The 26,876-nt window shown below is 40.0% G+C and overlaps 3 protein-coding genes across 12 annotated transcripts; 1 reads left to right on the top strand and 2 right to left on the bottom strand.

Annotated features, from left to right (window-relative positions):
- Positions 1–20: 20 nt before the first annotated feature.
- On the bottom strand, positions 21–5,162 carry LOC127363214 (uncharacterized). Of its 9 annotated transcripts, XM_051399757.1 has the most exons (11): positions 4,962–5,156; positions 4,457–4,566; positions 3,526–3,619; positions 2,696–3,158; positions 2,421–2,496; positions 2,124–2,190; positions 1,842–1,989; positions 1,633–1,693; positions 1,419–1,549; positions 1,185–1,274; positions 21–223 (listed from the first exon to the last, which is right to left on the bottom strand). In XM_051399757.1, exons 1-11 carry the CDS (start codon positions 5,045–5,047, stop codon positions 203–205), a joined length of 1,347 nt encoding a protein of 448 aa, XP_051255717.1. In that variant the 5' UTR covers positions 5,048–5,156; the 3' UTR covers positions 21–202. The 9 variants fall into 9 exon arrangements, 8 of the variants coding, with proteins under 8 accessions (XP_051255717.1, XP_051255715.1, XP_051255714.1 ...); XM_051399755.1 differs by lacking the exon at positions 21–223 and having other exon boundaries at positions 230–1,274; positions 3,526–3,577; positions 4,962–5,161; XM_051399754.1 differs by lacking the exon at positions 21–223 and having other exon boundaries at positions 230–1,274; positions 4,962–5,160.
- A 2,191-nt stretch (positions 5,163–7,353) lies between these two features.
- lrrc8da (leucine rich repeat containing 8 VRAC subunit Da) lies at positions 7,354–14,624 on the bottom strand. Its single transcript, XM_051377618.1, has 2 exons — positions 14,329–14,624; positions 7,354–10,996 (listed from the first exon to the last, which is right to left on the bottom strand). Coding segments are annotated over exons 1-2 (2,562 nt in total). The 5' UTR covers positions 14,330–14,624; the 3' UTR covers positions 7,354–8,435.
- Positions 14,625–16,460: 1,836 nt separating this feature from the next.
- On the top strand, positions 16,461–26,705 carry gtf2b (general transcription factor IIB). Of its 2 annotated transcripts, none has more exons than XM_051397368.1 (7): positions 16,461–16,540; positions 21,262–21,374; positions 23,034–23,167; positions 23,521–23,667; positions 23,883–24,012; positions 24,591–24,872; positions 26,159–26,705. In XM_051397368.1, exons 1-7 carry the CDS (start codon positions 16,476–16,478, stop codon positions 26,290–26,292), a joined length of 1,005 nt encoding a protein of 334 aa, XP_051253328.1. In that variant the 5' UTR covers positions 16,461–16,475; the 3' UTR covers positions 26,293–26,705. The 2 variants fall into 2 exon arrangements, with proteins under 2 accessions (XP_051253328.1, XP_051253421.1); XM_051397461.1 differs by lacking the exon at positions 16,461–16,540 and adding an exon at positions 19,552–19,666.
- Positions 26,706–26,876: the final 171 nt, after the last annotated feature.

The raw sequence follows: 26,876 nt of genomic DNA, 5'->3' as shown, positions 1-26,876 counted from the left end.
AAGATACAAGAAAATCAATATTGACTCAAGATGTCTCCATTTATTCAGGCAAATTAACAGTATGTTAGCAAAATGCTGTATGAGTGGTGCCACAGCATTTATGTGTAGTTGTGATTTAAGTGGTATTAAATCCATAGTTCTTCATCTGAAGCGAAAGCCATCTCAGTGTAAACAGTATTTTGGAGACTTTTGGTGATTTCCGTCATTCAAATGGGCTGCCACCCTGGAAGAAAAGAAGGAGTCTTAAAGCTGCACCTGTAGAGCTCAATCTTCACAGTAATTACTAGTAGCCTTGCAGGCTGCTATTTGCTGGTGCTACTAATAAGATAGACAAATGCATTCATTGAGTTAATCCATACAATATGTTTTACTTTAATACATTTTTGGTAGATTTGGAAAGAGTTGTTTGCTGTCCTCTGTATTCAATGTAATAACCACATAGAATAGAGGAAGAAATGCAATCTCACCTTACTTAAGATGTACCGTGTTACTTTAACCTGTTATAATGTTTCACTTCATACAACAGTCTGTTCCTCTTGAGACACAAGAGCACAAATGGTTGATGTTTGCTTTCCTTATCCACACAACAAAACAATTTGTGTTGAAAATGTTGACAGTAGTGAATTACCTAATAATATTTGATTATTGATTATGTTTTACTAGTTATTATCAGATTGTGTACTTACATTGTTATATTTTTGCGTTGGTGACATATAAGAAGTATCCGTTAAGAAGATGTGTTAATGCTGCATGTGACTGGCCATTGGCTACAAACCCAACCTCCCCCATTTGGAATAGATTTTTATTTGCATTAGTAAACAGATCCAATTGATTAGAGCCCGACCAATATATTGATAATGGCCTGTCGCAGACATATTTGTATTGTATTGGTGTATATGTCATCCTATATGAGCCAATATGAAAACTGTTCCCGGTAATCAGTGAATTCTTCCCCTCTAAAATCGGTATTATATCGACTTATAAGAAGAAGAAGTTAATTATGTAATTCTTGAAATATTACTTAAGAGGGAACCAAATAAGGTGCCCAAATTAATCATTCAAGGGAATATTTATTAAGAAAGTTCCTCCCTGTGTTTTGATTTACTCTGTTCTTATAAACATGTTTTCCATGATGCCATTAGTTGTGTTCGAATACTTTTGAAATGTTCACTCTTGCAAAATACCTGCAGGAAGTGTTCAAACTGAGGTTTCAGCTCCTTCATCATGGTTTCTGCTTTGTTGAGGCAAGTACGTCTCTGCCGCACTTCAAACTCCTTCAGGAAATCAATCATTCAATCATCATCAACACTTGAGCTTATTCCATCTAGGGCCAGCTGTTACATTTACAAATACTGACAACAGAGATCTAATTACCAAAATCCCATCAATAATGTTATACTACTATACAGCAGTGTTACCTTTGTGTTGGAGAGGTGTTCCTGAGAGGTAATGTGAGTCTGCACTGAGGATGCAGATGTGTATAAGTAGACGTTGCAAGCTGCACAGTGGAACATTTCAATCTTTGTCATGTGGTCATTTTCCTGCAGAGCTGACAAAACAAAGGTCAGACTGTATTACTGTAGTAAGATAGTGGATGTCTTTTACAGTTGTTGACAATTGAAAGTTATTCACCTTGAAGTACACTATCCTCTATGGCTCGGCTGCACTGACGACTTTTATACAGCATGACTTCCTGTAAAAATGAAAATGTCTGTCACCATCCAGACCGACCAACAAGCCAACATTTGTTTCTATGATTTATTAAAGATTGAAAAAAGGGATTCAACCCAGAAACTGTCAATAGGATGTACAGTATTTAACCATACTATGTATTATCTTACCTGTAGAAAAGCTATAGCCAGATCGTCGTAATTATTCTCCTGTTGGATGTGCTCCAGGGTGTCCCAGTGAGTCTTGCTCTCCAAGTGATCCTGCAGCTCCTGACCATTGGCTAGCTCAACATCACAAAGGTCACAGGTGATGGGGTTCCTAAAAGAAAAAAATAAGACATTAATGCAGAACTACCAACAGTCCTCAATTTTACTCAGCTATCAAAATGAATGAATGTGATATGGATATGCAGCATCTTTAAACAATTCGACATCCGTATCCTTGGGTCTTACTTCTCCATTATTATATTTTGGCTCCTGTTTCTTGTCACTTCTGTGGAAGGTGTGATTTCATCAAGTCCTGAAAGACATTATACACAAAATTATTATAACATATATATATATATATATATATACACACATACATAAGTACTGCTTTACTCACTCAACAATTAAATACTGTCAAGATGCCGATTTAAAAAATTGTATCCATGCAATCATGTTTCCTTTTTAAATTTTCATATTTATTTGGAATGGTGGGACAAAAACAGCAAGCTGCTTCATTTACTTCATTAAAAAACGCCAACTTACCCCTTTCCACGTACCCCAACTGATGTTGATAGTCCTGCTGTAACCTGGGTGGAGATAGTCTAACAGTAGTGGTCATCTACAGAGGAGAGAAATGGCTCTAATTGGTACCATGTATCACAATGTCATCACTGCACATACAAAGGAAACATTGATAGTTTAATTAAAGTCTAAGTACAACAAACAGATCCTGTATCCTGTTTAAAGGGTTAGGGTACACAACTGCATAAATATTTACCTTCAGAAAACACACTTGACAACTGTCTTATTGATGATACCTCTCTCCTGTATTCTGAGATGGTTATCCTCTCCTCCCCGTTGGTCCTCTGTCCTCCATAAGGTGCAGAAAACCGCTGGTTGGAGGAGCCTTGAATAAGTCTGTCAGGGCTGCAGACCCTGTGGTCCAGAGGTCTACTCATGGAGCCATAACCCGGTGGGTCAAGTGATTCAGTGTCTGGGCTATAAGCCCGTCGCTCAGGCAGCCTATGACCTGGACTGAGACCTCGACTCTCGGTGGGTCTGGTTTCATGGCTGAAGTCATGCCTGTCGAGGGGTAGGCTCTCTGGCTCAGAGTAGGGTATGTCCCAGTGGCTTGTGTTATGGCAGCCCTTACTTGGAGACAAGCGCTGGCGTCCCAAGTTGTTATCCTGATCGGGTGGGGAATGGTTGTGATCTTGGCGCTGTGGTATCTCGTGCTCAGAGTCTGACGAGGCGGGATCGTAAGGATTATAAAGCTCGACCCTGAGAGCAACGGAAGTGGGATTAGTGTGTTACATGCAGTTTACTATTATCAGATCATCTGTTAGGACATGATACCATTAACCACTGAATGTTGACACACACACTATAAATGTGCTAGCACACTACATGAACTGTTGGGAAAAAAGAACAAAAGACATTTTCTGGAATGAGATAAAACTAATTAGAAGCTTTAACATTTAGTGAAATGTGTCTATTTGTTTAATCACTTACAGCCTCACAAGGTCCAACTGGAATAATACATAATGAGGTCACCTTCAGACAGCCCATATTTCAACATATTAAGTCACCAGAAGACAAAGTTAAAGGCTAGAATGAGGGACATCCTGGATCTTGACTATGGGATTACCTTTCTGGACTGCTGGTGCTCCTGTCCTGAGAGCTGTCATCTTGATCTCCTACTGGTTTGAATGAAGACCTCCATTTAGGAGCAGAAGATTGCACTGTATATTACAAAAGTTAACAGAATAACAACAAAGACCATTTATATGGAAATACTAGATGCAGTCAGATCTGTGATCTACAGTTACATCTATTAACAATGACCTGAACCAAGTTGTGTTTGGTTGATTTCTGTTGACTAAGACAATAATCAACACAATAATCCACAATTATGACCCAAAAAAAGGGACACAGAGACAACAGCAGAGACGGTTTCCATTGATTTCTGTATAGTATTAAAGTCAGCAGACTCATGAAACTCCAATGTCCCTGGTTTGAGTCGAGGTGGGGAAATTATTTGCATGTCACTCCCATCTCTCCTCCTGTTAAGTCTCTAATAACAAAAATATGGAAAAAGATAACAGCGTTGAATTACTGTCTGCAATTGATGGATTTTAAGGTTCTTTTATTTGTTTTTAAACCAATACATAGGCCAGCACCCCTGTACATCTCAGACCTTCTCTGCAAACAACTCCAACTCTAGGCCTCTCAGATCCTCCGAACAATTGTTTTCAACAGCTGATGGAGGATAGTGGGTACTGGAAATTGTGCCTTTGTGTTGACAGCTTTGGTTGCTCTATTAATAGTCTTGTTAATGTGCCTATTACTACTATTTTGATGTAATTTTGCTGTGTACTTTAATCTTTACAGCACTTTGAATAAACTTGACTTGCAAAAAGGCTTTCACATCATACAGAAATGAATAAAATCAGGGAATCCCTTCAACAGTAAACACAATGCAGCAGCATTTGTTGTGATGTTAGAGGAATTTGAAGTAAAAGATATCAAACCACTGGTATGGCAGTGTCTGGGAATGTTGTGTGCTTCAATGTGTTCACCTCTCCGGGCCGGTGGGGTCTTCGCAGATATGTCAGAGGACCTGATGTTTGAGTTGTCTGCTGGTTTCACTGAGATGTGTTTCATAGCTTCTCTAAAGTCTTCAGGTATTCTGTTTATCACAAAAACATACAAAAATGGTCGCAATGCGACAAGGCAAGTACTTACAACTCATACAACACTATCTGGTGAGCATGGAAGGAGCAGGGCAAAGTGTTTTACCAATGCTAACAAACCAAGCAACCAAACTTAGCTGTGTCTGCTACTAGCTTTAGATAGCATACACAGCTAACTTACATAGCCGTAGAGTTCATTGATAATAATATTTGAGTTAGCGGTCAGTCTAATGACATGTGTATACCCTCAGTATAAACAAACATTAAAACAGTGTTAGAAACTCATCCGACAGCCACTTTTCTCGACGGTGTTGAAACTTTCTCACATAAATAATCGTTGAACAGACATTAGCTTCATGCAGAGACCACACAGGCTCTGAGCGGATGGTACCTGCCGGGCTGCGGGGGTCCGAACCCGGCGGCTGCTCCTCGGAGGGCCGCTGGAGGGCTGAACGGAACATTATTCTGTCGGTTCATTGTTTGGTTGTTTTACAGAGCACGTAAGGAAGCCTGTGTGAGGAGTGAAGCTAGTTCACCGACACAGAGCTGGTTCACAGATACTGACAGCCCCGACAGAGGGCAGCACACTGCTACACATGATGGATGCTGCTCCAGAGGTGTCAATTAAATGCCATTGATAGGGGTGTCAGATGGATTTATTCACATTGGATATGCTTTAGTTGTTAGTAACTGAAGTGTCAGAGTTAAATTAATAGCTGCATACTACAGGCAGGGTTGGATGAACCTGTCAAAGGGACAGAATTAGCTGCTGGGCCTATAATAAACCCAATTTACCTCACTCTTCCTTTGTGCACTGTTTGCAGTTTTTCTACACTGAACATGTACTGTCCATTTCTTCGACACTGACACTCAGAGCCTTAAGTTTAGGTAATAAAGCAGGACCCTTAGTAGTGTGTAGCAAACCAGTTGACCCATATAAACCATCAGATTTACCCAGATGAAGGCTGGTTTGTTAAATGTATTAATTGCAAAGGGTCCTGTTTTATAACCTATTTTGCCAACCTGTGTGAAAATGTTCAGCCTGCACAGCACCAAATTAGTGGGTTAATCTGGCCAAGTATAACAGCAAAGTTACATTAATCCTGATTTTTTTTGCTGACACTAAACTTAGTAAATAATATAAATAGTGTCATACATGCTCAGTTATACTATAGTACGGTGTATAGTGACTTCACAATGGGCAAAATGTGCACCCTTCTGTTGAGATCAGTGAAAAAACAATAGTCCTTATGTAAAGGTGAATTAGTCTAAATAAAGTGTATGAATGTAAACAGACAGTTTGTGCTGACGCCTTTAAAACCAGGATAGGATATCTCAAGGACATTTACATCATGATGGAAATTCTAAGAAAAGCTGAGTTATTCCGAATATTACTGCAAGGCCATCAATTAGACTGCTGAACAGAAGGTCACATACATGCATAACACACATGACCTCTATGAGACGGTCAAGATCTACACAGTGAACCGATTGTTCAACCCTCAACAGGACTCACTGGCTCACACTAACAATGTTACTGGTCTGCATCATGTTCCCTGTAAAAGCCAACCCATGTCCTGGAAAACTCAATGGCCTGATGGGAATTAAAATGTTGGCAGAAATATCTTCTGTAGGATCATATGGATGGATGAACAGAAGACATCCATCTTTATCATATTAACATTAGACATCTGGTGAAAAAGATTATGGATTATGTGGGTTAAGTCTCATAAACCACAAAAAATGTCAAGACAAAGCCGACATCTTCTTAACTATCAGTGATCTGGAAACATTATGTGGACTGATTGTCTTCAGGTTGTACAACCTGTAAATGTTTGGGATCATCCCACTCTGTGTGAATCTGTCTTTTGATAACATGGACAAAAGGTTCTTGGTTCAGGGGTCTTTGTAGAGAGCCGCAGAGGGGGACATGAAATAAAACTCTTATATGTAGACAGGAAACAAACTTGTGGAAAAGTTCCTTTTTTCGTGAGAGACAATTTCAAGGTTCATTTCTGAACATTCCACAACACAGAGTTGTACAATGAAATACACGTATATATACATAAATATAATGTATATACAGACAGACACACAGAGTGTGGAGGATGAATTGAGGAGTCTGTCTCAGGAAAGAAGCCGCCCTGTTAGTCTGATGGTGATCTGTGTCTAAAATCATCCACCCTCATTGGTTACTTATCAAACACAGGTGTAACCAATAAGATAATTAATTGCTTCATTGTAATAATTGCTATGACAGAGGCATCATTAATGTTATTAGCTCCACCTGTGTTTCCTGCTTCGACGAGTCCAAATGTGTGCTGTAAATACGGCCTGTGAATCTGAAGTGTTGTGATGTCTGCTCAAGATTTGTGAGAGAAAAGCTATTTAACAGGAGAGCTCATGTCTCTCGTGTAAAATCTCTGAGAAATGAAGTGTAACTAGTGAGAAACAATCAGTTCCTGTTCATGATAATGTTACTTCAATAAAAAGATTTAAGATTGCTCCTTTTGTTACAGTTGATAAAAATAAATTTCTGTGTAGGTGGAGGGGCGTGACATTTCTTCAGCTTCCAGCTGGGGGCATAATTCGAATCTTATAAAATTAAAAAATCAAGTCTAAACTGCCCAAAATTAATGTAAAACTATATAGTTTAAATGTAAGAGATCTGCCTACCCAGTTTAACATTAAAAATAGAGTAATTTGTGTCTATTTCATTTACAGCACCCTGAGAGCCACAGTGTTCAGTGGAGTACAAGAAGTAAATGAATAATGATTAGACATTCATCTAAAACCTTGTTTTATTGTGCCATAAAGTTGTGAACTTTGAGCGTAGGATCACCAAGATGTTACAGCAGCTCTGAAGAGCACACACACACACACACACACATATATATATATATAATATAGGCCTACACAGAAATACATTGAGAAGAATGAAGGCAGACATGTTTGTCGTCATTACACAGTTCTAACATGTAGAATAATCAGTCCTACCTGTGACCAGATTTATTACACATTTCAAATTTTAAAGCATGATTAAAAAAAGATAAGTCAACAGATTTCCCTTTTATCGGCTCACGTTGGCCTTATGACTTGTTATCACAAAGGACATTCACCAATCTTTAAATCATTAAGTTTGTGCATGTGCAAATGAATTACTATAGGCCTTAGTATACAATCTCTACAACAGTAAGGTAAAGGTTCATTTCTGGTGCTTAGTCTCCACCTGAGTTTTACAACTCTAACTCATTCTGTCGGCTACAAGACATCAAGGAAAATAAAGGTTAAATAATTTCAACAAAAGTTAAAAACAAAAAAAAAAGAAAGAAGAGTTGCAATGTGTCCTCTTCCATAACAAACAGAAATTGCTCTCTGGACATGTCTGTATGAAAAGCTTACGTGAAAACGTGAAATATTCATTTTTGGCCTTTTGTTCGTGAAAGCCCTCACTGTAAAAAAATAGCAGCAGTTAAGGCAAAAAGATTGTTCCCCATGGTTACAATTATACCTGAGTACCTAAAAACAGTAATGACAAAACTACATACTGTGTCATTGAAGGAAACAGTTTTGGTCTATAGAGTATAACATAGAGAAGCTAAATTTCTAATGTTTTATTACTCAAAGCTGTGAAAAAGCTAAATCCCAAAATGTTGCTGAATTGTATACATACTCAGCAACAAGAAAAGCAACCTGTACCATTTATAATTACATAAGCAGCTAAGACAGCCCATTAAAATAAATCAAGAAAATGCATTCATTTTTTGTGGATATTACAATAATAAAAAGTCTACTCTTACATCCATTACACAGGCTTGTTACGAACCACCAGAGGTGTCAGCCTATCCAAGTTGTGGTTTTTGTGCTATAAGCCACTCGTAAAGGGCGCGTTGTTCTCTTGGCTTATGCTCTCCTTAACTTCCACAGGCAGTGCGTCAAAGAGATGGTCTTCCACGACCAGGCCGTTCTTGCGCAGCAGGCGGCAGTTTCCTAGCTGGGCAGGCAGTCTGTCCAGGCAGTTTCCTTTCAGCTCCAGCTGAGTGAGCTGGACCAGTTGACCCAGAGCCTCTGGCATCGCGGTGAGCGCATTGTTGCCCAGACACAGTACCTTGAGCTTGGTGCATCTGAAGAGAGGCTTGGGCAGCACCTCCAGCTTGTTGGAGTTGATGGCTAAGTGCTGGAGGTTGTGCAGAAGACCCACATCTGGAGGGAGCACTGTGATGGAGTTGTGGCCCACGTCCAAGTACCTCAGTTTAGGCAGTGTGAACAAGGCTGGAGGCAGGGTCTCAAGTTTATTGTGCGAGACATGGAGAGACTCCAGAGACTTGACCTGGCCGATGGAAGATGGTATAGTGATAATTTTGTTGTGCCACAGTTTTAGGCACGTCAGCCTCTTGAGGTGCTGGAAGCTGATGATCTCCTCTATGGTTCGGATGTTGTTAGATTTCAGGTCAAGTTCCTGTAAGTTGGTCAAGCTGAAAATAGCGTGGGGAATCCTCTCCAGTTCGCAACTGTGCAGCTCCAGTTCAATAAGATTTGTCATTTTTTTCAGACTATTTAGTACCATAAGTTTTGTACCATCATTGTGCACCACTAACTTAATCAAATGTGGCGATAGCTCTGTGATGTTGGTGGGCATTTTTGTAAGGTTGCTCTTCAAGCATAACGTCTTTAAATGCCTCAAATCTCGCATGGACTCTAGACCGATCATTTTGTTATTTTCTGAGCTCAAGTTGCCGATTAAGTTAAGCTCCCTCAAACTCCTCAGCAAATACACCCACGTTGGGATCTCGGCGACGTCAGTGAACTTGACATGAAGGCAGCGGAGATGGTCCCGCAGGAAAGCAAAGCCTGTCTGCTCTACTTTGGCCGGACAGTGGCAGAGATGCAGCTCCTGCAGGCTGGTCATTTGGGAGACCTTTGCAGAGAACCTCACCTCGGGAATCAGCTCCAGTTTCAGTACTTCCAAATCTGTGAGGTCAAACACTGCATTCGGGAGACCAGAGAGCATGAAAAGGTGAAGCTCCTGCTGGTCCTGAGCATTACGGGTCACCAGCTGCCTTAGTTTTTCAAAGGTCCACTCGTGGTTGAGACTGATCTCCCTCAGCTTGTTTTCACTGACCTCGGACAAGAAGACACCAAAGCGTTTGGAGTAGAGTTGGTCGTATTGGTCAACCATGTGTAAGAGGAATGCAAAGTCATTTTTGACATCAGGAATGTCACTAAAGCTGCTCTCTTCCCGGACCTTCTCGAATGAGTACTCTTTCAGGGGTCGTCGAAACACCCAGAAGAGAGAGTACACACAAGCCATCCCGTAGATCAAAATCAAAGCCATGTAGCTAATGAGCAGCTTGTTTAGCATGAAGGCCATGTTGTGCGTGCAGAAGAACTTTTTGTACCCCGTGAGCTGTTTAATATCAGGTTCACAATCATGCTTAAAATTAATTTTAGCAAAAAAGGTTGAAGTGTAAGATAATATCAAAATAAACTTGACAGTTTTGACAATAGTCTGTGCTACATAAAGCTTATAGATGAAATCACTGTCCTCCACATGAGCTCGGAATTTTCGTACTTTCTCAAACAGGGCTTTAGCCTGTTCCCCGTCTTTTTTGTCCAGGATTGTCATACTACTTGGCACCTCTGCGATAGGCTTATCCGCAGAGAACTTCACCCCGAGCATGGGTGTGGATGAGTTGACATTTGTGCCTTCATCCTTGCCCTCTAAAGATACCTGCTTTGGTGCTGAGGAGGTGCCGGTCAGCCTCTGTTTGTTCTCCTCCGAGTCCTCACAAGCCGTTTCAGACAAAGCCTTTGTCGTCCAGGGAGACTCAAAACATCTACCCAGAATAGAAACAAAATGCTCAATCTTTGAGCTCGTTTTGGGATATTTGAACCAGAAATTGCTACTGACCATGAGAACAAGGGTGTGGATGAGGGTGAGGTATGGAAAGTACTTGGAATACCAGGGCAAGGCAACATGGTAACATATTTGGTTGATGAAGATATATTGTTGATAGTCCAGGTTGGTTTTTACCCCTGTTGGTTGAGGTTGATTGGCATATTTCTCTGCCACAGATGTGTGTTGGTGTGTGACGTGTATCTCATGGACAGCTTCGTCCGGTAAGTCCTTAGTGACTAGGGGGATGGAGGATACAACGGGGGCCTCGGTGGCTGCTGATGAGGCAGCTGCCTGTGTGGTCTGCTGGGGGAACGAGTTAGTTTTGGCTCCTGTGGCCTCCCCCGGCTCCTCCAGACACGGAAGGCAGGCCACCTGGTCCTTGGTGATCTGCATGGTCATGGCGAATATGGCCAGCATGAGCATGACCAGCCCCAGGTAGTCCATGAAGACATCCCACCATGGCTTTAGGATGCGGTACGTCGGCTGGATGTCGTTCAGGGACGCAACCTCAGTGAGTGTGAACATCACTGCAACAAGAGAGGAGAGTCAGAGGAGAGTCGGTTTATCTACTCATGTTGTTTTAGAATTACTTATTATGTATGAAAAAGGAAAAAAATAGAGTAGTCTGGAAGTCAGTATGGTCCAGTATGCAACTTATACAAGTGTGATGCAGAAACTTGAAGCCGTTAGTGCACTTACAGTGAAGTAGGAGATTCTTTCATTTTTAATGAGGTTGAAGGAGTAGATGCCTTTTTATAGTTTTTAATGTGGAAATTTTTTTTAAAAACATATCTAACACAAATTATAGTTTCCAAGCATAGTATTTGAATACATGTCTTGAAAAGGGTCCAGTGTGTAGCATTTAGCGTAAAAATGTTAATAGACTACTGAAAACATAACTATGGATATTATATTCCATTTCAGCCAATAGAAAATGTTACACACTAGACTTCTAATCAATTTGAATTTAAACTGTCCTTTAAGACCGCTTTTACATGGTGCCCTTGAGTAATACTTTAAAAATAACATTCAACAGGAGTTTGTGGTTCTAGAGCACAACCCTACACCAGGAAGTTAAAGCTTTCTGGGTCAAATCCATAGCACATTGCCAAAAGTAGGGAGCCGTGTTGTGGACCCTGCTAAAGCTGCTGGAGTAACACATTTACGCCTCAGCTGTACAAGGTGTGAATATGTAATGTGAAGGCACTGCTAGGTGTTAAGGTGCTCCATCACTTTATCCTGGTGTGCTAAATTCAACTCTGACTTCCGCTCACTTGTCAGTCTAGTTTCATTCAGTAATGTTTTAATGATGTTTAAGCACAGAGCCAAGGTTGTGCTAAATCCAGACTTATCACAACATGTTGTTACTGGAACAGTGCAGAGCCCTTTGATGTAGGCATATTGTAAGTCTACCAACTGTTCTGACTCACTAAGACGTTTGGCGCTCGTGTGTTTCATTAAGTGTTAATTATATAATTAAATTAAGTTCATACTGTGTTTTCTTAGTTAGAAGATGTGGCACTTTCTGTATCACATGAATTGCTTGCATCATCTTTCATCCGGTTCCTGATTCTTGTGCAAACAATTACAACTGAAAGAAATGTTTCTAAAAGATTAATGAATTAATAAATAAATAATGTTCTGTTCATCTTGATAATGTGTTGCTTCTTTAAGGCCTGCGAGCTGCACTGAAAAGCAGCAGTACTGTGACATGTTTTGAATATTTCATACTGTACTTTGCACTGAGGCAGAGGACATCCTGAATGCCACTGAACTGCACTCCAGAAGGAAGGTATTTCTAGCAAGTAATGCCACTGAACTGCACTCCAGAAGGAAGGTATTTCTAGCAAGTAAGGAAGGTAGAGTTGGAACATTTCTAAGAAGTTAATATATTTTTCACTTTATCCTGTGAGGATGGTATTTTTTGCCTGTTTGGCAATAAATAAATCAAATTTATTTTTCAGACATTTTCCTCATTATTATATCTTTTTTGTCACAGAAATTGGACTCTGGTTTGAGCGTAGTAACAGGCTGTGTATCAAACTTTATTTCAGATCAGTAAAGTTTTAGTTTACCAATGAAACCGTCAGCCGTCAGAGAAGCAAATAAGATGCATGAGCACACAGCTCCAACACAATAGTCATTAATGTCTGAAGCATGAACGACCATGTCAGGTCTTTGTTTTTCATTTTGGACTCTACAGTAAGACCACCCCTTCAGAAATTAACAAAGTCAAAGCAGCTTTGCTATTGGCTGAGTTACGCATGTGAAGTATTGGTGTAGCACGAATGTTAAAAGCCTTAACAATAAATCAGTAGGTCATTATTATCAGCTGATATAAGTTTATTACAGATATGTTGTATCAGCATGTATAGAACATGGTATAGTCAATGCTAAGCTGTGAACAATCAGTGTCCTGCTCAGTCATTATTTGGTCTCAACTCTCGTTACCAAATTTACCAGATTCCTAAAAAATGTGCTCATGTTTTGTAACAATTATCGTATTTTTAAATTCTCAAATATTGACATAAGCGTCAAGTATCAGCACAATATCTGTCAGACTATAGCACTACTGAGGGTGGGTTATACCAAGTTACCTTCTTGTGGAACTTTAAAGTCATGTCTCCTCTACAACTATACACTAAAACACTTGGTGGTTAGTGTATTGTGTAATTATACATGTAATGGGTGCAAATAATCTAATTAATTATGGCTTAATTCCATTCAGCTGCTTCACCATCAGAGTCCTGGTATTGTTCATACTGGCTCAAAGCCACACTGTCATGACTCACTGCTGACACTTGAACACATCAGAGTAATTGTTAAAGTTATTTGTGACACCTGTACTTTTCTATACTGCCCCCCCCCAGTCACATCTCCACGTTGTTTATTGTTATTTCCATATTCCTATGAGCCTAATAAGGATGTTGAATCAAACTCAAAGATAAGGCAGTTGCTAATGACATCATGTGGCTATGCTATGACTATATTTTGGCAACGATGATATGCACCAGTGCATGATGTTTATGTTCCGTAACAGTGACAAAGTTGATAGGGGCAGAGTTGTTTATAATTATCAACCCTCCCACAGTCTGTGCAAACAGGACGGAACAGACAAACTCAAAAAGGCCATGAAAAAAAGAAAGGAAAATAGCTTAGTGCGTGGGGGCCCCCAGGAAAGGGCGCTGCCCGGTGCCACAGGCGGGCCCTGGCAGCAGGAGCAGGGCGCTGAACAGTCCCCCTCCTCTGATACTAACTAGGTTAAACCTGTTGAGGGACGTGCTGCCCTGTACAGATAAAACAGACCTCACCATGTGATAGTGGCCACTGTACTGCAAGTTAAGTGTAAGTTAATTAAGGTAAATTATAAGTTTAAAAGATGGCTCCCAGACAATTTAGAGTAAACTAACTTATAGGGAGGTCTGAGGGTCAGCCACGGGCTCCAGGCAGCGAGGAAATGGGTCGCAGCCCGGTAATGAGCAAAACTGACTGTTTCCATAAAAAAACAAAAAAGACAGACTATTCGACCACGAGAGGAAATAAGACATTTTCTATGGTCGGATGATGAAACGTTTGACTTTTTCTCCCCCTCACGTGAGGAGTTCTTGCGCAGTAAGTTATCTGTTGGTGTACCGGATCAGGTGACTTGTTGAAACATGTGAAATTGAGAAGCAGCATGTACGTTAAACATTCACACCAGGTAACCAGTTTCTTATCTGGAAACCTATTATCTCCTCGGCCGCGCGCTAAAAAAGTATCATATATAGTTATTGATTATTAGTATGCTTTTTTGGAGAGACTCATTTTTACAAAGTAGACATTTAAAAGATAGTCAGATAGTAAAGTAAAATATACTTACTGCCTGTGTGGCGTTATCTCAATCCAATTATTTCTTCCTCAGCCTGCATGCCACTTTTCACTCCGTTCCTCAGGTGCGCCTCTAACCTAATTTCTCGGCCCCGTTAAAAAGCAGTGGGAATGACGCCGATGTGTAAAACAAAGCTCTCAGGAACATTTGTTGGTGACAGCGCGGTGTGTCGGCTGCGTCCCTCATACCTGAGCCCGGGGAGCAGAGCCGGCTGCCGGGGGCTGAGCGTGAGACAATATGCGCAGACAGACCTCCAATGTAATGTATTTCTAAGAAAAGGCAGATCCAATATGGAGCCGCACAAACCGCTGTTGTGGGTGCTACGAGCGCTTCTCATTGGTGGATGACATTACAGCCACTTCCCGAAGGCACCGCCTGCCAGCTTATCTCAGGATGCATTCAAGGCGTGTGGGGAAAAGCAGTACGGCAGTGACACGCAGTCAGCGGCTGGGCTGGAAAGTTTACGGTTGTGACCACACGTAAACCTTTCAGGGATAATCTGAAGTTATTGTGTTACGTATGTGTGCTGTGTGTACTCGGAAACATTTAATGTTAAAAGTATCATTTATATCCAATATTTCCACGAACTGATCCGGTTATTACCGCGACCTGCAGCGGATTTAACCTTAAGTACCACGTAAAAAAAAAAAAGGAACAAGGCGGAGAATTTGTGAAAATATTGGATTTAAACGTTGGTTTCGACGTAGTAAATATGTTACCGTTGTCTACCAGTACGTAGACATCTGTGAGGTCCCTAAAATAGCTGTAAAGACGCAACTGCTGCAACATTTTCTGTACAGTAGGCAGCAAACAATGTGTTTTAGCAAGTATTCATCATGTCTTTGAGAATGATAAAGTCTGGCTTATAATAAATAAAGTACATATTCATCAAGTGGAACAAATGGGCTGTATTACAGACAAAAGCCTGAAGTCAGTCCTATTTTAAATAAGCTAGTTAGTCCAACCAACTGAAAACTGAGCTATCCTGTCGACAGTCTTCCTAACGGTGCCTGAACGCAGCACCAGTTTCCCCTTCTTTGTTTCAATCTCAGGCACCACAAAGTGCTTCATGATGTTGGCTGAAATAACTCAGCTGACTAATTAGAACTGCTCACATGTACCTTTTGTGCACATGACACGTGTTTTGACATGCTGCATTGAGCTGGTACAGTTAGACTAAACTGTAACATATCTCTCTATCTATCTGTCTATCTGTATATCTGTCTATCTATCTATCTGTATATCTGTCTATCTATCTGTCTATCTATCTATCTGTCTATCTATCTATAGCCTATTTTTGGTATTGACAAACTCAACAGTCAATAGGACCCTGAGTGCTGAACTCATGCATCAGTTCCAGCTCTTTCTGGATTTGGTTGATGATGCACCCGGTGGAGGAAGTGTTTCCTCAGTTGCAACCCATACAGGTTTCAACCGGTCCTGAGCTGCTCGCTGCTGGCACTCTGCTCTCACTCACGCTACCCTTGTACTTTGAAAGGAAGAGAAAAAAAAACAAGAAAGAAAGACAGAAAGAGAAGCAGCTACTGGGGTTTGTAGTGTGATAGTCTGCCAGTGTACAAGATCAGATGTGGAGGTGGTGCGTGACCGTACATAACCGCATGCAGACTTCTGCTTCATTTTATCTGTGTTCTCTGCAGAAACCAGGTAAAATGCTGGAGGTGTATCAGATGTGCTGTCTTTGCAGTAGAGCCAAATGTTTGCTCACAGTTGAGTGAGGCAGTCGAGTGATAGCTGAGTTTATAGTGGACCCCGAAAGAATCCCAGACAAAGACAGTGGACAAAGTGAATGAGAAAGTAATGGATTAGTGCCTGTGAACTCACTTAACCTTCTGACGTGGGTCACTTGAATCCTCTTTATACAGGTTTCAGTAATTCCCACCACAACTTGTTGTCAAGACATTATTTGTAATAAAGTTTTTATTTGATTTTAGTGCTGATATTAATTTGGACAATGTCCTTAACCTGAGATATATTATCTGACTGTGGTGGACATATGGCTGGTGTGGTAAGGGGGAGGAAAAAGGTATGAATATGCTGTAATGATTTGGTTTGTTGTCACACAGGGTGGTTGAGGAACAGTGGTTGGACAGTATGGGGTTTCCTGTCTGCGGGCGGTGATGGGGCCAACAGCTGAGGACCACCCTGACAACCAGTTCGGTGTCTTGAGAGATGGCTCAAAGAGGTATAAATTATTCAGCGTGGACCTCCCTCTCTGATTTGTAAAGAATACACTGGGTAGTATCAGCTAGTGGTATGACTGCACATCAGATACACATACATGTCGGCTCTCTGTGTGGAAGTAACAAAAAATGAACAGTCATTTAATCTTTTTGCAAAAGCCACAAACCAACAACAAACCCAAACAAACATGTTTCTATAGTAATTAATTTCCTGTAAACACGGTAAACAGTGGATTATCTCACACATACACCTAATGGGGTAGGAAATTCAGGATTAGTTTTGGGTAAGTGTTGGGCATTTAGTGGGGAGGGTTAGGAATCTGGGAATGTAGTCTATAAAGGTTTCCTGAGTGTAGTTAGACAAAAGAGTGTGTGTGACATTACATACACTGTTTCAGGTGTGTGCACACAGGCTGTCTGCTCGTGGGCTGATCCTTTGTTATTACTCAATATAGAGTAACAGCAATGAATGATAATGTGGTTTGATATGAGAGGGAGGGGAGTAAAGGATTACATGTAACTGAGTTACAAAAAAGGTAAGTAATCCATTACAGTTACATAAAAAAGATGTAATCAGATTACAGTTATATTTAGAAATAAATGGGGATTATGTAGGAGGATTATAATTTTAAAATACATCAGTTTTTCTCTAGAAATACACCAAACAGAAGACACATTTTTCAATGTTTTTTTCAAAGGTTGCATTTTTCTGTTGTCTTATAGAATACACTTCACTTCTTATTGACATTTCTTTTCTTTTTTGTTTTTTGTATATTTGGTGTTCAGGTGATCCAAAAGTAACGGAAAGTCAAGTTACGTTTTCTTTAATAATGTGATTCTTAGATTAGGTTACTGACTCCTACCAACAGGTAATGAGTAACTGTATCGGATTACATTTTCAAAATAACCCTCCCACCCTGCGTATGATGTGGCAGTTGAGAAATAAAGAATAGACAGCCCCCGAAGCAGTAAATACACAGTGTGTATTTGCATGTGTGCTTGAGACAAAGAAACACACTGAGAACACGTGCCACCACTTTTTCTTCTGCTCTGATACCTGCATACTGGTCTCACCATTAAAGATATATGAATGCTCAAGGACACTTTTCAGACAAGAATCAGTTGCAAAAGCATAGTAAAAACTTTAAATTCCTCATGGTGCACACATGTTCTCCACATTGTACCCTAATCAGTAGCAGTACACATTTAGAAGTTACTTATAATTTAAAAAAAGGTTTTTTACCAGGTCAGAATCAGACATACACATCACTGCGAGCTGTCCGGTGTTGGATTAGATTACTGAGCCCAGATAATGTGACTGTACTTTTGTGGCCTTTTCATTTTAAATGCAGGGTTGGGAGGGTTACTTTACGTAAATGTAATCCGATACAATTAATTACTTGTTAAAACATTTAGTCAGTAATAAATACAAGTATCACAATACTAAAATAATGTCATTTGACTTTCTGCTAGGTAATCCAACCTCAACACCAAATCTGCAAATAAAGACAAAATTAAAGAAATATTAATAAGATGACTTTTACATAGACAACAGAACAATGAAATGAAAAGAAAATAGAAAGAAGGTGTCCTCTGATCAGTATATTTTTTAAAGAAAAACTTCATTTAACAAATTCACGCAATAGCCTAGAGTCTAGACCATTTTCACACATGGAAGGCAGAACTTGCGCTATACTGTGAAGTTGTTTCCTTTTCTCCTTCAACTTTAAGATTATTTGGTTTCACTTGAGAATAGACTGGTGCTTTGAGACGTGTACATGGAACTATGTTGTTCTTTATTTTAAAATAGTAATCCTGTTGATAATCCCCATTTTTACTAAATGTAACTGTAATGTGATTACGTCTTTTTTAATGCAACTGTAGTTGTAGTATACCTTTTTGTATCCTGATTACATAAGCAAGTTACATGCAATCTGTTACTCCCCAAGCCTGTTTATGTGATTGGATATGTTTGACCATTGAGTGAGAGATAAGAGCATTTTAATTATTCATAGTTAACTTCAGTTTCCAAATGAGTTCTGTAAGAAATTGTATATTTCATTTGTAGATAGATTTGTTTTTCACTTTCCACCAAATCAATGACTCTTTGTGGCACACTGTGGATTCTTCAAGGGCCTGAGAAGTGTGACGTAGAGGAGAGCAGTCACAGATTGGTACAGAGTCAGAGACACAGACTGGCACAGTCACAGCAGACAGTCAGCAATGTCACAGGCCTTTTTTTTTATCAGTAGGCTCATACGATAAATCGGTACAGTTTAGAGATGTGTAACGTCCATTTATATCATTTTGTCAGAAAAGTCATTTTGTTTTTACTGGTAAGCCAATAGGCTTATGTTCCTGTGTAGGGCAACCACACTATTAATGACAGCTGATCTCACAGTCTAGTGAAATATCAGGTTTGTATTTTATACCATATACCATGTATTTTATCACCTATCCTGGTTTGACTGGTGACACTTACAGGTCTGTCAATTCGGAAGAATTTCCAAGGAAGTCTCCTGGAAATAATTATATATTTAACACTCATCAGAGAAAATAGAAACAGTGATCAGTGAGTTCACCTCTAATGATTCCAATAAAGTCAGATTAGTTTAAAGTAAGTGTAAGTAAACAGCAGCTTAACATGAAAAAAATGTAATGAAATTCTAGTACTTTCCCAATGACACTATTCAATAAAGTGTTACCGATTTATATTTCTGTTGCTGTTATTAAACTGGTATTGTATATGTGTGGTACTGCACATTGGTATTGTACTGTTTCTTTACCTGTTGGTCTTTGTTTTGGGAGTCTTGGGTGTCGCCTGATCTCCAGGACTTGTAGGCACATTTCATAGAAAACAATTCAACATGAATCCATATTAATACCATGTAAACCTCATGTTATCATACGGTATAATCACAGACATCACAACTGTGCTGTTTTTTTCATTTAATAATTGACGGCGGTCTGGTAAGGAAACCGGGAGGATATTTGGACTAATTTGCGCCTATCGGCTCTCCGTACTCCAGCAGACACGTGACCAGAGGAAGTTATAAATAGAGGTGCTGCGTTCAATTGTTTCTTTGACACACAGGCGGAGTGAAGAAAGACATGGCGTCGACAAGCCGGTGCGTAGCAACTTTAACCAAATATAATACCTTTTTCTCCGTGTGTGTGTGTGTGTGTGTGTGTGTGTGTGTGTGTGTCGTGCGTGTGTCTCTCCGGGTGTGGTTTAGTAAGAAGCGACCGAGGTACAGCCGGTGATGAACGCCGGTGCTATCTCTCCACGGTAGCGCTCCCGTGATGAGCCGTTACATGTATTGTGTTGTGCTAGGTAACAGCCGTTAGCTAACGTTAGGTTGGGAGACGTTACCAGAAGTGTCGCCGTTACATCCTCACTCTGTTGTGGCGTTCAATGGCTTCGGTTCAGGATCACGTTCACGTCGCTTTGCATCGCAGACTTGTTTTTTTTCCGCCGTTTTTTTTTTCCTCTTTGTCGTTTTAACTCCTCGGTACAGTTGTTGTAGCCTGAAGCTGGAAGTTGTGCTAACGTGATAACTTGTACTAACGTTAGTGAGCCGCGCTGGGTCAGTCGTAATGTAAACACCTTCAAATGTTAGTCTACGTTTAGCCTTTAACAACATTAGGCACTGAATGAACACATAGTCGAGCACACTATTTATTATGAGTGCTTTGCTCGTCTTCCCTCTCCGCTGGTGTTTGTGTTGCAACCACTGTCAGCTGGAGGAAATGTTTCTCCTCCCAGTGTGTGTGAAGATCTGACGTTCAGGGTTTGGATCTGTTGCTTTCGCCACATCATCGTGACCTTATGATTTGTTCAATTTAGTCCAGGATTCAAAATATGCCTGTTATTTCGACAATTGATTAGGTTATTTCTTAAATATTCTCTGAATCCTGCTGCTTTTATATGATGATTTTGTGTTATGTATAATTGTAGATTTAATATCTTTGTGGGGTTTTGGCTGAACAAGTTTGAAGACATCACTTTACCCTCTGAGAAACTTTTATTGGCATTTTTCCACAAGTTTTGTTGTTTCAAAGACTAAATATTTAGTCGAGAAAATAATTGGCAATCAGTAAACTTTGCCTTCAGGTTGTTTGATGTTTTCTTTGTTCAGTTAAGATATTTATTGTCCCTCGAGGACACAAACACAGCATACAAGGGGACATGGACATTAATCACAACAGTTAACGGCAAACAGCATCTGTTTGTTAAAAGAATCAAACCATTTAAATGGTGCTGTTGACGTATGTAATCATGGATTATTAATATGATGATGATCCATGTTAATGTTTGATATTGTTTTCCTTTATGGCACTTCTCAAACCAACCACAGACAGTTTAGTGCTTTCAGCCTGCTTGGATCAATACGACCATTATAACAGAAAGCCGTCACTTTGTGAGAGTTGATGTGGAAGAATATTCCCCCAGCACGGGTATTTTGTCTCCGTAACAAAAGGGAAAGTGAAGTGAAAATGTGAAACACATCTGGACTACGTAACGCAATGTATTTGAATTTTCCTCCCTGGGGTATAAGAAATGGAAATTAGCCTAGCTGTTGTTCTTCATTTGTGGTTTCCTCTGAGTGATCTTTGACAAGACGCACTCTCTGCCCCAACCTGGCGTTTGTATGTTCCTGTTTTCTTCCCATATTGTCTTTTTGTAGCTGTTTTATCACTTAACTGTTGTCTATTTCTGTAGCGGAGATGCTCTGGCCCTTCCAAGAGTTCAGTGTCCCAACCACCCTGATGCCATACTGGTGGAGGACTACAGAGCGGGGGACATGATTTGCCCTGAATGTGGCCTTGTAGTAGGTCAGTATGTACACTGTCAACACACGCACTTTTGTATCATACAGTTCTTATTGTTAGAACACATGCTTCCTCTCCATTTTGGTTTCGTGTTTCTTTATCTCTTCTGACAGTTAATCTCTGAGTAGAAACTAATTTCTACACGCGAAGGTTCCTCGGCACACGTCTTCCTGAACCTGTTTGTTTGGTTATAAGGCCACCATATTTTAAAAAAGTGCACATTGACGTCAGCTGAGTTGACAGGCTAAACAAGGCCACATTTTCTACAGCGTGAAACTAAAATCTGGAAAAGTTAGCCACTATAATGCATTTCTCTATAATGCCATTCAAACTGCATTTACTCTGCAGGATCTAGAAGTGCTGCCTCAGTTTATGATTTATTCAGCCAGATCACAAAAACACATTATTGCATTTTGTCACACACATACAGTTTTTGGCGTTGTTTTGACATCTATGCTTTTTAGCCTCACGCTGAATTTTCAAATTGAGCAGATAAGTGACGTGCAATAGGCGTGGCAGGAATGAAGGAAAGGCTATGAACAAATAATTAACAATTATTTGTGCAATTTTCGCCTAGTGTAGGGTTTGTTTCAGTTTGTCATTTGCTGTCAAGACACAAAAGACACAGATACAAAGTGTATGAAGCAAAAATCCTGTTAACATGTGATGCAGACTGTAAGACAAAGCTGTAAGGGAACACAGTGTTCTCATCTAATGAGCCCCTTGAGCACAGACCAGGTCAGATGGGAGACGAGAGACGCCAGCCACTCTCTGATGCAAGCTAAACATGCCCTCTGTTCCTGCTCCCATAGCTTTGGCTGGCCTCTAAGGAGATGAATGTCACTTTGCCTCTAGATATTAGAAAGACTGATGGGTGGTTAAAAAAAAAAAAAAGCCTAACAGGATTAAAATATCAGAAATCTAATCCTCAACGCTGCTACAGGGTCCCAAGAACAGTCATAACTGGATAAATATAATGTATTGACAATATTCCTGCCTTGTCACAGTTTGGATCATATTTTATTACGTATTTCCCAATAAGAAAATGGGAAAGAGGAGATGGGGTGTGACAATCATTCAGAGACACTATACTGAGAGTACGCTATAGTAGTAAAATGTAAGAGGTGTTGTGGACAAGCTGAAGGAAGACAATACTCAAAGTATTTGAGACTTGGACGCATGAAAATATATTTGCATAAGGAAATTGTGCTCAATGTGGCACCATCTTCTGGTTAATTATTCTACAGGGATGTAATACAGACACACAGAAGAACACAGTGAATGTGTTTTGTGGGCACTTATGGTTTATGTGTGCAGGTGATTCACAGAACTTTAAACAAAATCACACATTGATCACATTTAGTGTTTGTATTTGCGTTACATGTCGTGTGTTTCTATCAATAAAGGAAGGAAAAGAACCTGTTTCAGAGCACCATCAGTGCAAGTTTGAGAAGCTCGCCTCAAAAAACAAAAACAGGATGAATGTTGGTTGAAATTGATGAATACAGTGTGACTAATTTCTGTTTTTGAGGATATTGGAGAATCAACCGTACCAGTTAAAGGTTGTTACAATGAACGTGTAAATATTGTCTTACGTCGCCTTTTTGCTTCTTCAGGTTTAGGTTTAATTTCTTAAACATTATCCAAACCTTCTCTCCTCAGGTGACCGTGTAATCGACGTAGGCTCAGAGTGGAGGACGTTCTCCAATGAGAAAGCCCTCAAAGATCCATCCAGAGTGGGAGATGCCCAGAACCCACTGCTCAATGGAGGAGACCTAACCACCATGATCAGCAAGGTGAGAGACGGTTGAGCCCGTTGTTGAAAAGCAGCCTCGTTGTGTGCCTTCTGGTCAAAAGTACAGTTGTTCCAAGATGTTGGTATTTGCAGCTCAAATTGTTGGAAAGATGTCAAAAGATATTTAAGCAACTGTTTTACCTGTGTTCAGATGTCCATGTTATGGTATTCTAAACATTAATGGCATTGAAAGCAGCATTATATTTATATTACCTGATACAGAAACTTCATTGTGACTGTCTAGTAACATCTGCTGCACCAGAATACCACAATCACAGTAAACCACATCCTCAATGTTCTTATGGAACAATAACACTGAATTTTACTGATAAACATTCATTGTTCCCACCACAGGGGACAGGCGCAGCTAGTTTTGATGAATTCGGTAACTCCAAGTACCAGAACCGGCGGACCATGAGCAGCTCTGACCGGGCCATGCTCAACGCCTTTAAAGAAATCAGCACCATGGCAGATCGCATCAACCTGCCGAGGAACATCATAGTAAGTTCTAAAGACATCAGAAATATGATTCAGTGATAAATCATCCTAACCTAAGTCTGATGATGTACCAGCATCAGTCTCTACCATTGACATTGTATATAAGGTCTCCACCTGGTTTGGTTCATAAACATTATTTGTGTTTGTGGGGAGATTGTTACCATTACTAGGAGGATGCAGATAATTTGCTTGATGTAAATAATGTTTTTGCTTTGCAGGACAGAACAAACAACTTATTCAAGCAGGTTTATGAACAGAAGAGCCTGAAGGGGCGAGCCAATGATGCCATCGCTTCAGCCTGTCTCTACATCGCCTGCAGACAAGAAGGTGTACCAAGAACATTTAAAGGTCAGAATGAACCTTTTTATTTCCTTCTGCCATCTGCCACATTATTGAAGTAACGACTGCTCGATTGACGGCATAAAATCCACCAAGTGGTGGTACTTTTTAATAAATGGTACAGACAAAAATCTGCTCATTTCTGATAGTGACTGATACGTCTAAGAATGTTTTTTTATTTTATCGTGTTAAATCAAGAGAATTTAAGAAATGATTTGTTCAAAATACATATGTAACCCTTGGACATGAGATGCATTGGTATTTAATAGAATATCAATGAAAAAAATAATTTAGTTTGCTAAATAATATATTATTGTTTGACTAATAAAACATTTGATGAAATATGTCTTAATTCTCACACAGTACAGGAAGAAAGTGTTCTCACCTTTTCCTGTGAAGGTTACACACAGAATCCCTTAAGTGTTTCTCAGTGGGATTTAATATGTGGTTTGTAATTTGCCACCATTAACTAAAGGCAATTAGATTGTTGTCCCTACGGTTTTTTATAGAAGACAACATCCTATTTATAGACGTCACATCACTCAATCGTTCTCAAAACTTTCTTCCCCTTCTTTCTCCTTCCACAGAGATCTGCGCTGTCTCTCGGATCTCCAAGAAGGAAATTGGCCGGTGCTTCAAGCTGATCCTGAAGGCGCTGGAGACCAGTGTGGACCTCATCACCACTGGAGACTTCATGTCCCGCTTCTGCTCCAACCTGGGCTTGCCCAAACAGGTGCAGATGGCGGCCACCTTCATCGCCAGGAAGGCCGTGGAGCTCGACCTGGTGCCCGGCAGGAGCCCCATCTCAGTGGCGGCGGCAGCCATCTACATGGCCTCCCAGGCCTCCGCAGAGAAGAAGACCCAGAAAGGTGAGTGATTAGTGGAAGTGGAATAACAACTTCTACTAGTTTATATACTTATTTGTACAGGTTATACACTGGCAGTAGGGGTCTTCATAGGCCAGTAATGTTGCACCCAGTCTGACATGAAGCTCTGGAAAACCTACACAAACCCGGTGTGTACGGACAAGTCAGACCTGATCCAAAATGAAGTCGACCCACAAACAGAAAGAGGACACCAACACAGGCAGCGGCACCAGTTAATGAGCAGTGACGAACAGAGCAACAACAGAACAGAGAGATGTGTCATTTCTTTCTCAGCACAGCTCACGTTCTACGTCTGCCTCAAAAAACACATTTTCTCCCGTGATGACTGTGAAACACTACAGATCTAATAGCTAGTACACTGGGATCCGCTCTGCTTCTAGACATATTGTCACGCAGACCCGGGGACATTTATTAGATTGAATATCATTTTGAGCAGGCCTGTCCCAGACATCTTGACCTGAGTGGAACCATGAAAACCTCTACTGGGTAGAAAGATCTTGTTTGATACTCAGTTTGCTATAAAGTACAGTATTCCCGTTGTACTCGTGTGTTAACAAACGTATCTTAAACAAACCTTAAACAGATTTTTTAAAAACACAGATAAAAGGCTTTAGTTGTCTGGTTTTAAAGACCTGTTAATCTTTTTCTGGGTAATAGAGCCCCAATTCCTGTTTTGAATTTAGATTGTAAGGCCACCTTTTTCTTTTTACATTTGGGTCACAGATTGTGCCTTTAATGACATTAATGTACTTAAGTGAACTTCATAAAATTCATTTGAGTACATGAATATAAACGGTAAAATCAGTGCTAAATAGTTGAAGCTTTAATATGTCAGTTTTATCGTTGGTTTGATTACCCATAAACTACAAAGTAATTAAAGCCAGTAGATAAATGTAGTGCAGTACATAGTACAAGTATTATCAGTGGAAGTAAAAGTGGAAGTAACTGTTAATTTTACACCTGTTGTTCAGCCTAATAAAAGGGCAATGGGATAAAGCTGAATTGGCATCATGTCTTACTGGTCTGATTAAAAAATGTGCCGTCTGTCCTCCGCCCTGTTGAAGTGTCCCTGAGCAGGACAGATGTATCCCTCTAGCTCCAGATGTGATGCTTTTTTAGGTGGATGTTTTCCGTTTGAATAAAAAAACTAGAATGTTTTATTTCCCCTTTGTATTTTTGAGCTGCAGAAAATTTCTCCCAGTTATTGTTGTGAAAAAGCAGCAAGTTTCAGATTCAAGAGTTGAACCTCGTCTCTGATGCCTCCACAGAAATCGGGGATATTGCCGGTGTTGCAGATGTTACGATCAGACAGTCATACCGACTCATCTACCCACGCGCTGCAGAACTCTTCCCTCCAGACTTCAAGTTTGACACACCCGTCGACAAGCTGCCACAACTGTGAAGACAACGCTCCCTACACAGTGATGATATTTTTCTGCTGTACTTACAGGATTGTATTCTTTTTTTTAAAATCATATTTGTGTTGGATTTGGAAGGTTTCTCTTGTCCCTCCTAAGACTTCAAGCCTTTGTTAAGGCACTCTCACAGGAATAAAACGGACACATTCCAGTGCTTAAATAAACAGCTCTGCAGACTGTATTTACAGTATTTCATTTGAGTGTATATACTGTATCATGTATATATGTCCAAGTGGGAAAATGTAATTGATGCTTGCAATTTTAGGCTGGTTTCATACTGTATACATAAAACTTTGTTTTTTTTGTAGAAAAATGACCAGGTTCTATTTTGTTAGTTTGTTTGAATTGTTTCAAGTAATTTAAAAAAAAATAAAAGATTTTCATTAAAGCAGGTTAATCTCATGGTTTGAATAACATTTGTTTACATAAAAGTGCTTTTACTATACTACCTTACTACAGTAATAGTTTATAAATTGAACGTCTTCAAAGGAAAGAAAACTCAACAAAAGGCAGGTACAATTCAAAATAACCCATTGTGTACTATTAGGGTGTGTTCAATGTCAGGGCT

Source organism: Dicentrarchus labrax, unplaced genomic scaffold (assembly GCF_905237075.1).
Source record: "Dicentrarchus labrax unplaced genomic scaffold, dlabrax2021, whole genome shotgun sequence".
Lineage (NCBI taxonomy): Eukaryota > Metazoa > Chordata > Actinopteri > Moronidae > Dicentrarchus > Dicentrarchus labrax.
This window is presented reverse-complemented; position numbering and strand designations above follow the sequence as displayed.

What these genes read in the sequence shown, in the direction of transcription:
- LOC127363214 (XM_051399754.1), bottom strand. Translation starts at nt 5,047, where the DNA reads ATGAACCGACAGAATAATGTTCCGTTCAGCCCTCCAGCGGCCCTCCGA. An exon ending in GACCCCACCGGCCCGGAGAG is followed by an intron (nt 3,620 to 4,456) that starts GTGAACACATTG and finishes TGTAATATACAG; the next exon opens with TGCAATCTTCTGCTCCTAAA. An exon ending in TGGCTATAGCTTTTCTACAG is followed by an intron (nt 1,694 to 1,841) that starts GTAAGATAATAC and finishes TCATTTTTACAG; the next exon opens with GAAGTCATGCTGTATAAAAG.
- gtf2b (XM_051397368.1), top strand. Translation starts at nt 16,476, where the DNA reads ATGGGGCCAACAGCTGAGGACCACCCTGACAACCAGTTCGGTGTCTTG. An exon ending in TGAATGTGGCCTTGTAGTAG is followed by an intron (nt 21,375 to 23,033) that starts GTCAGTATGTAC and finishes TTCTCTCCTCAG; the next exon opens with GTGACCGTGTAATCGACGTA. An exon ending in ACCTGCCGAGGAACATCATA is followed by an intron (nt 23,668 to 23,882) that starts GTAAGTTCTAAA and finishes TTTGCTTTGCAG; the next exon opens with GACAGAACAAACAACTTATT.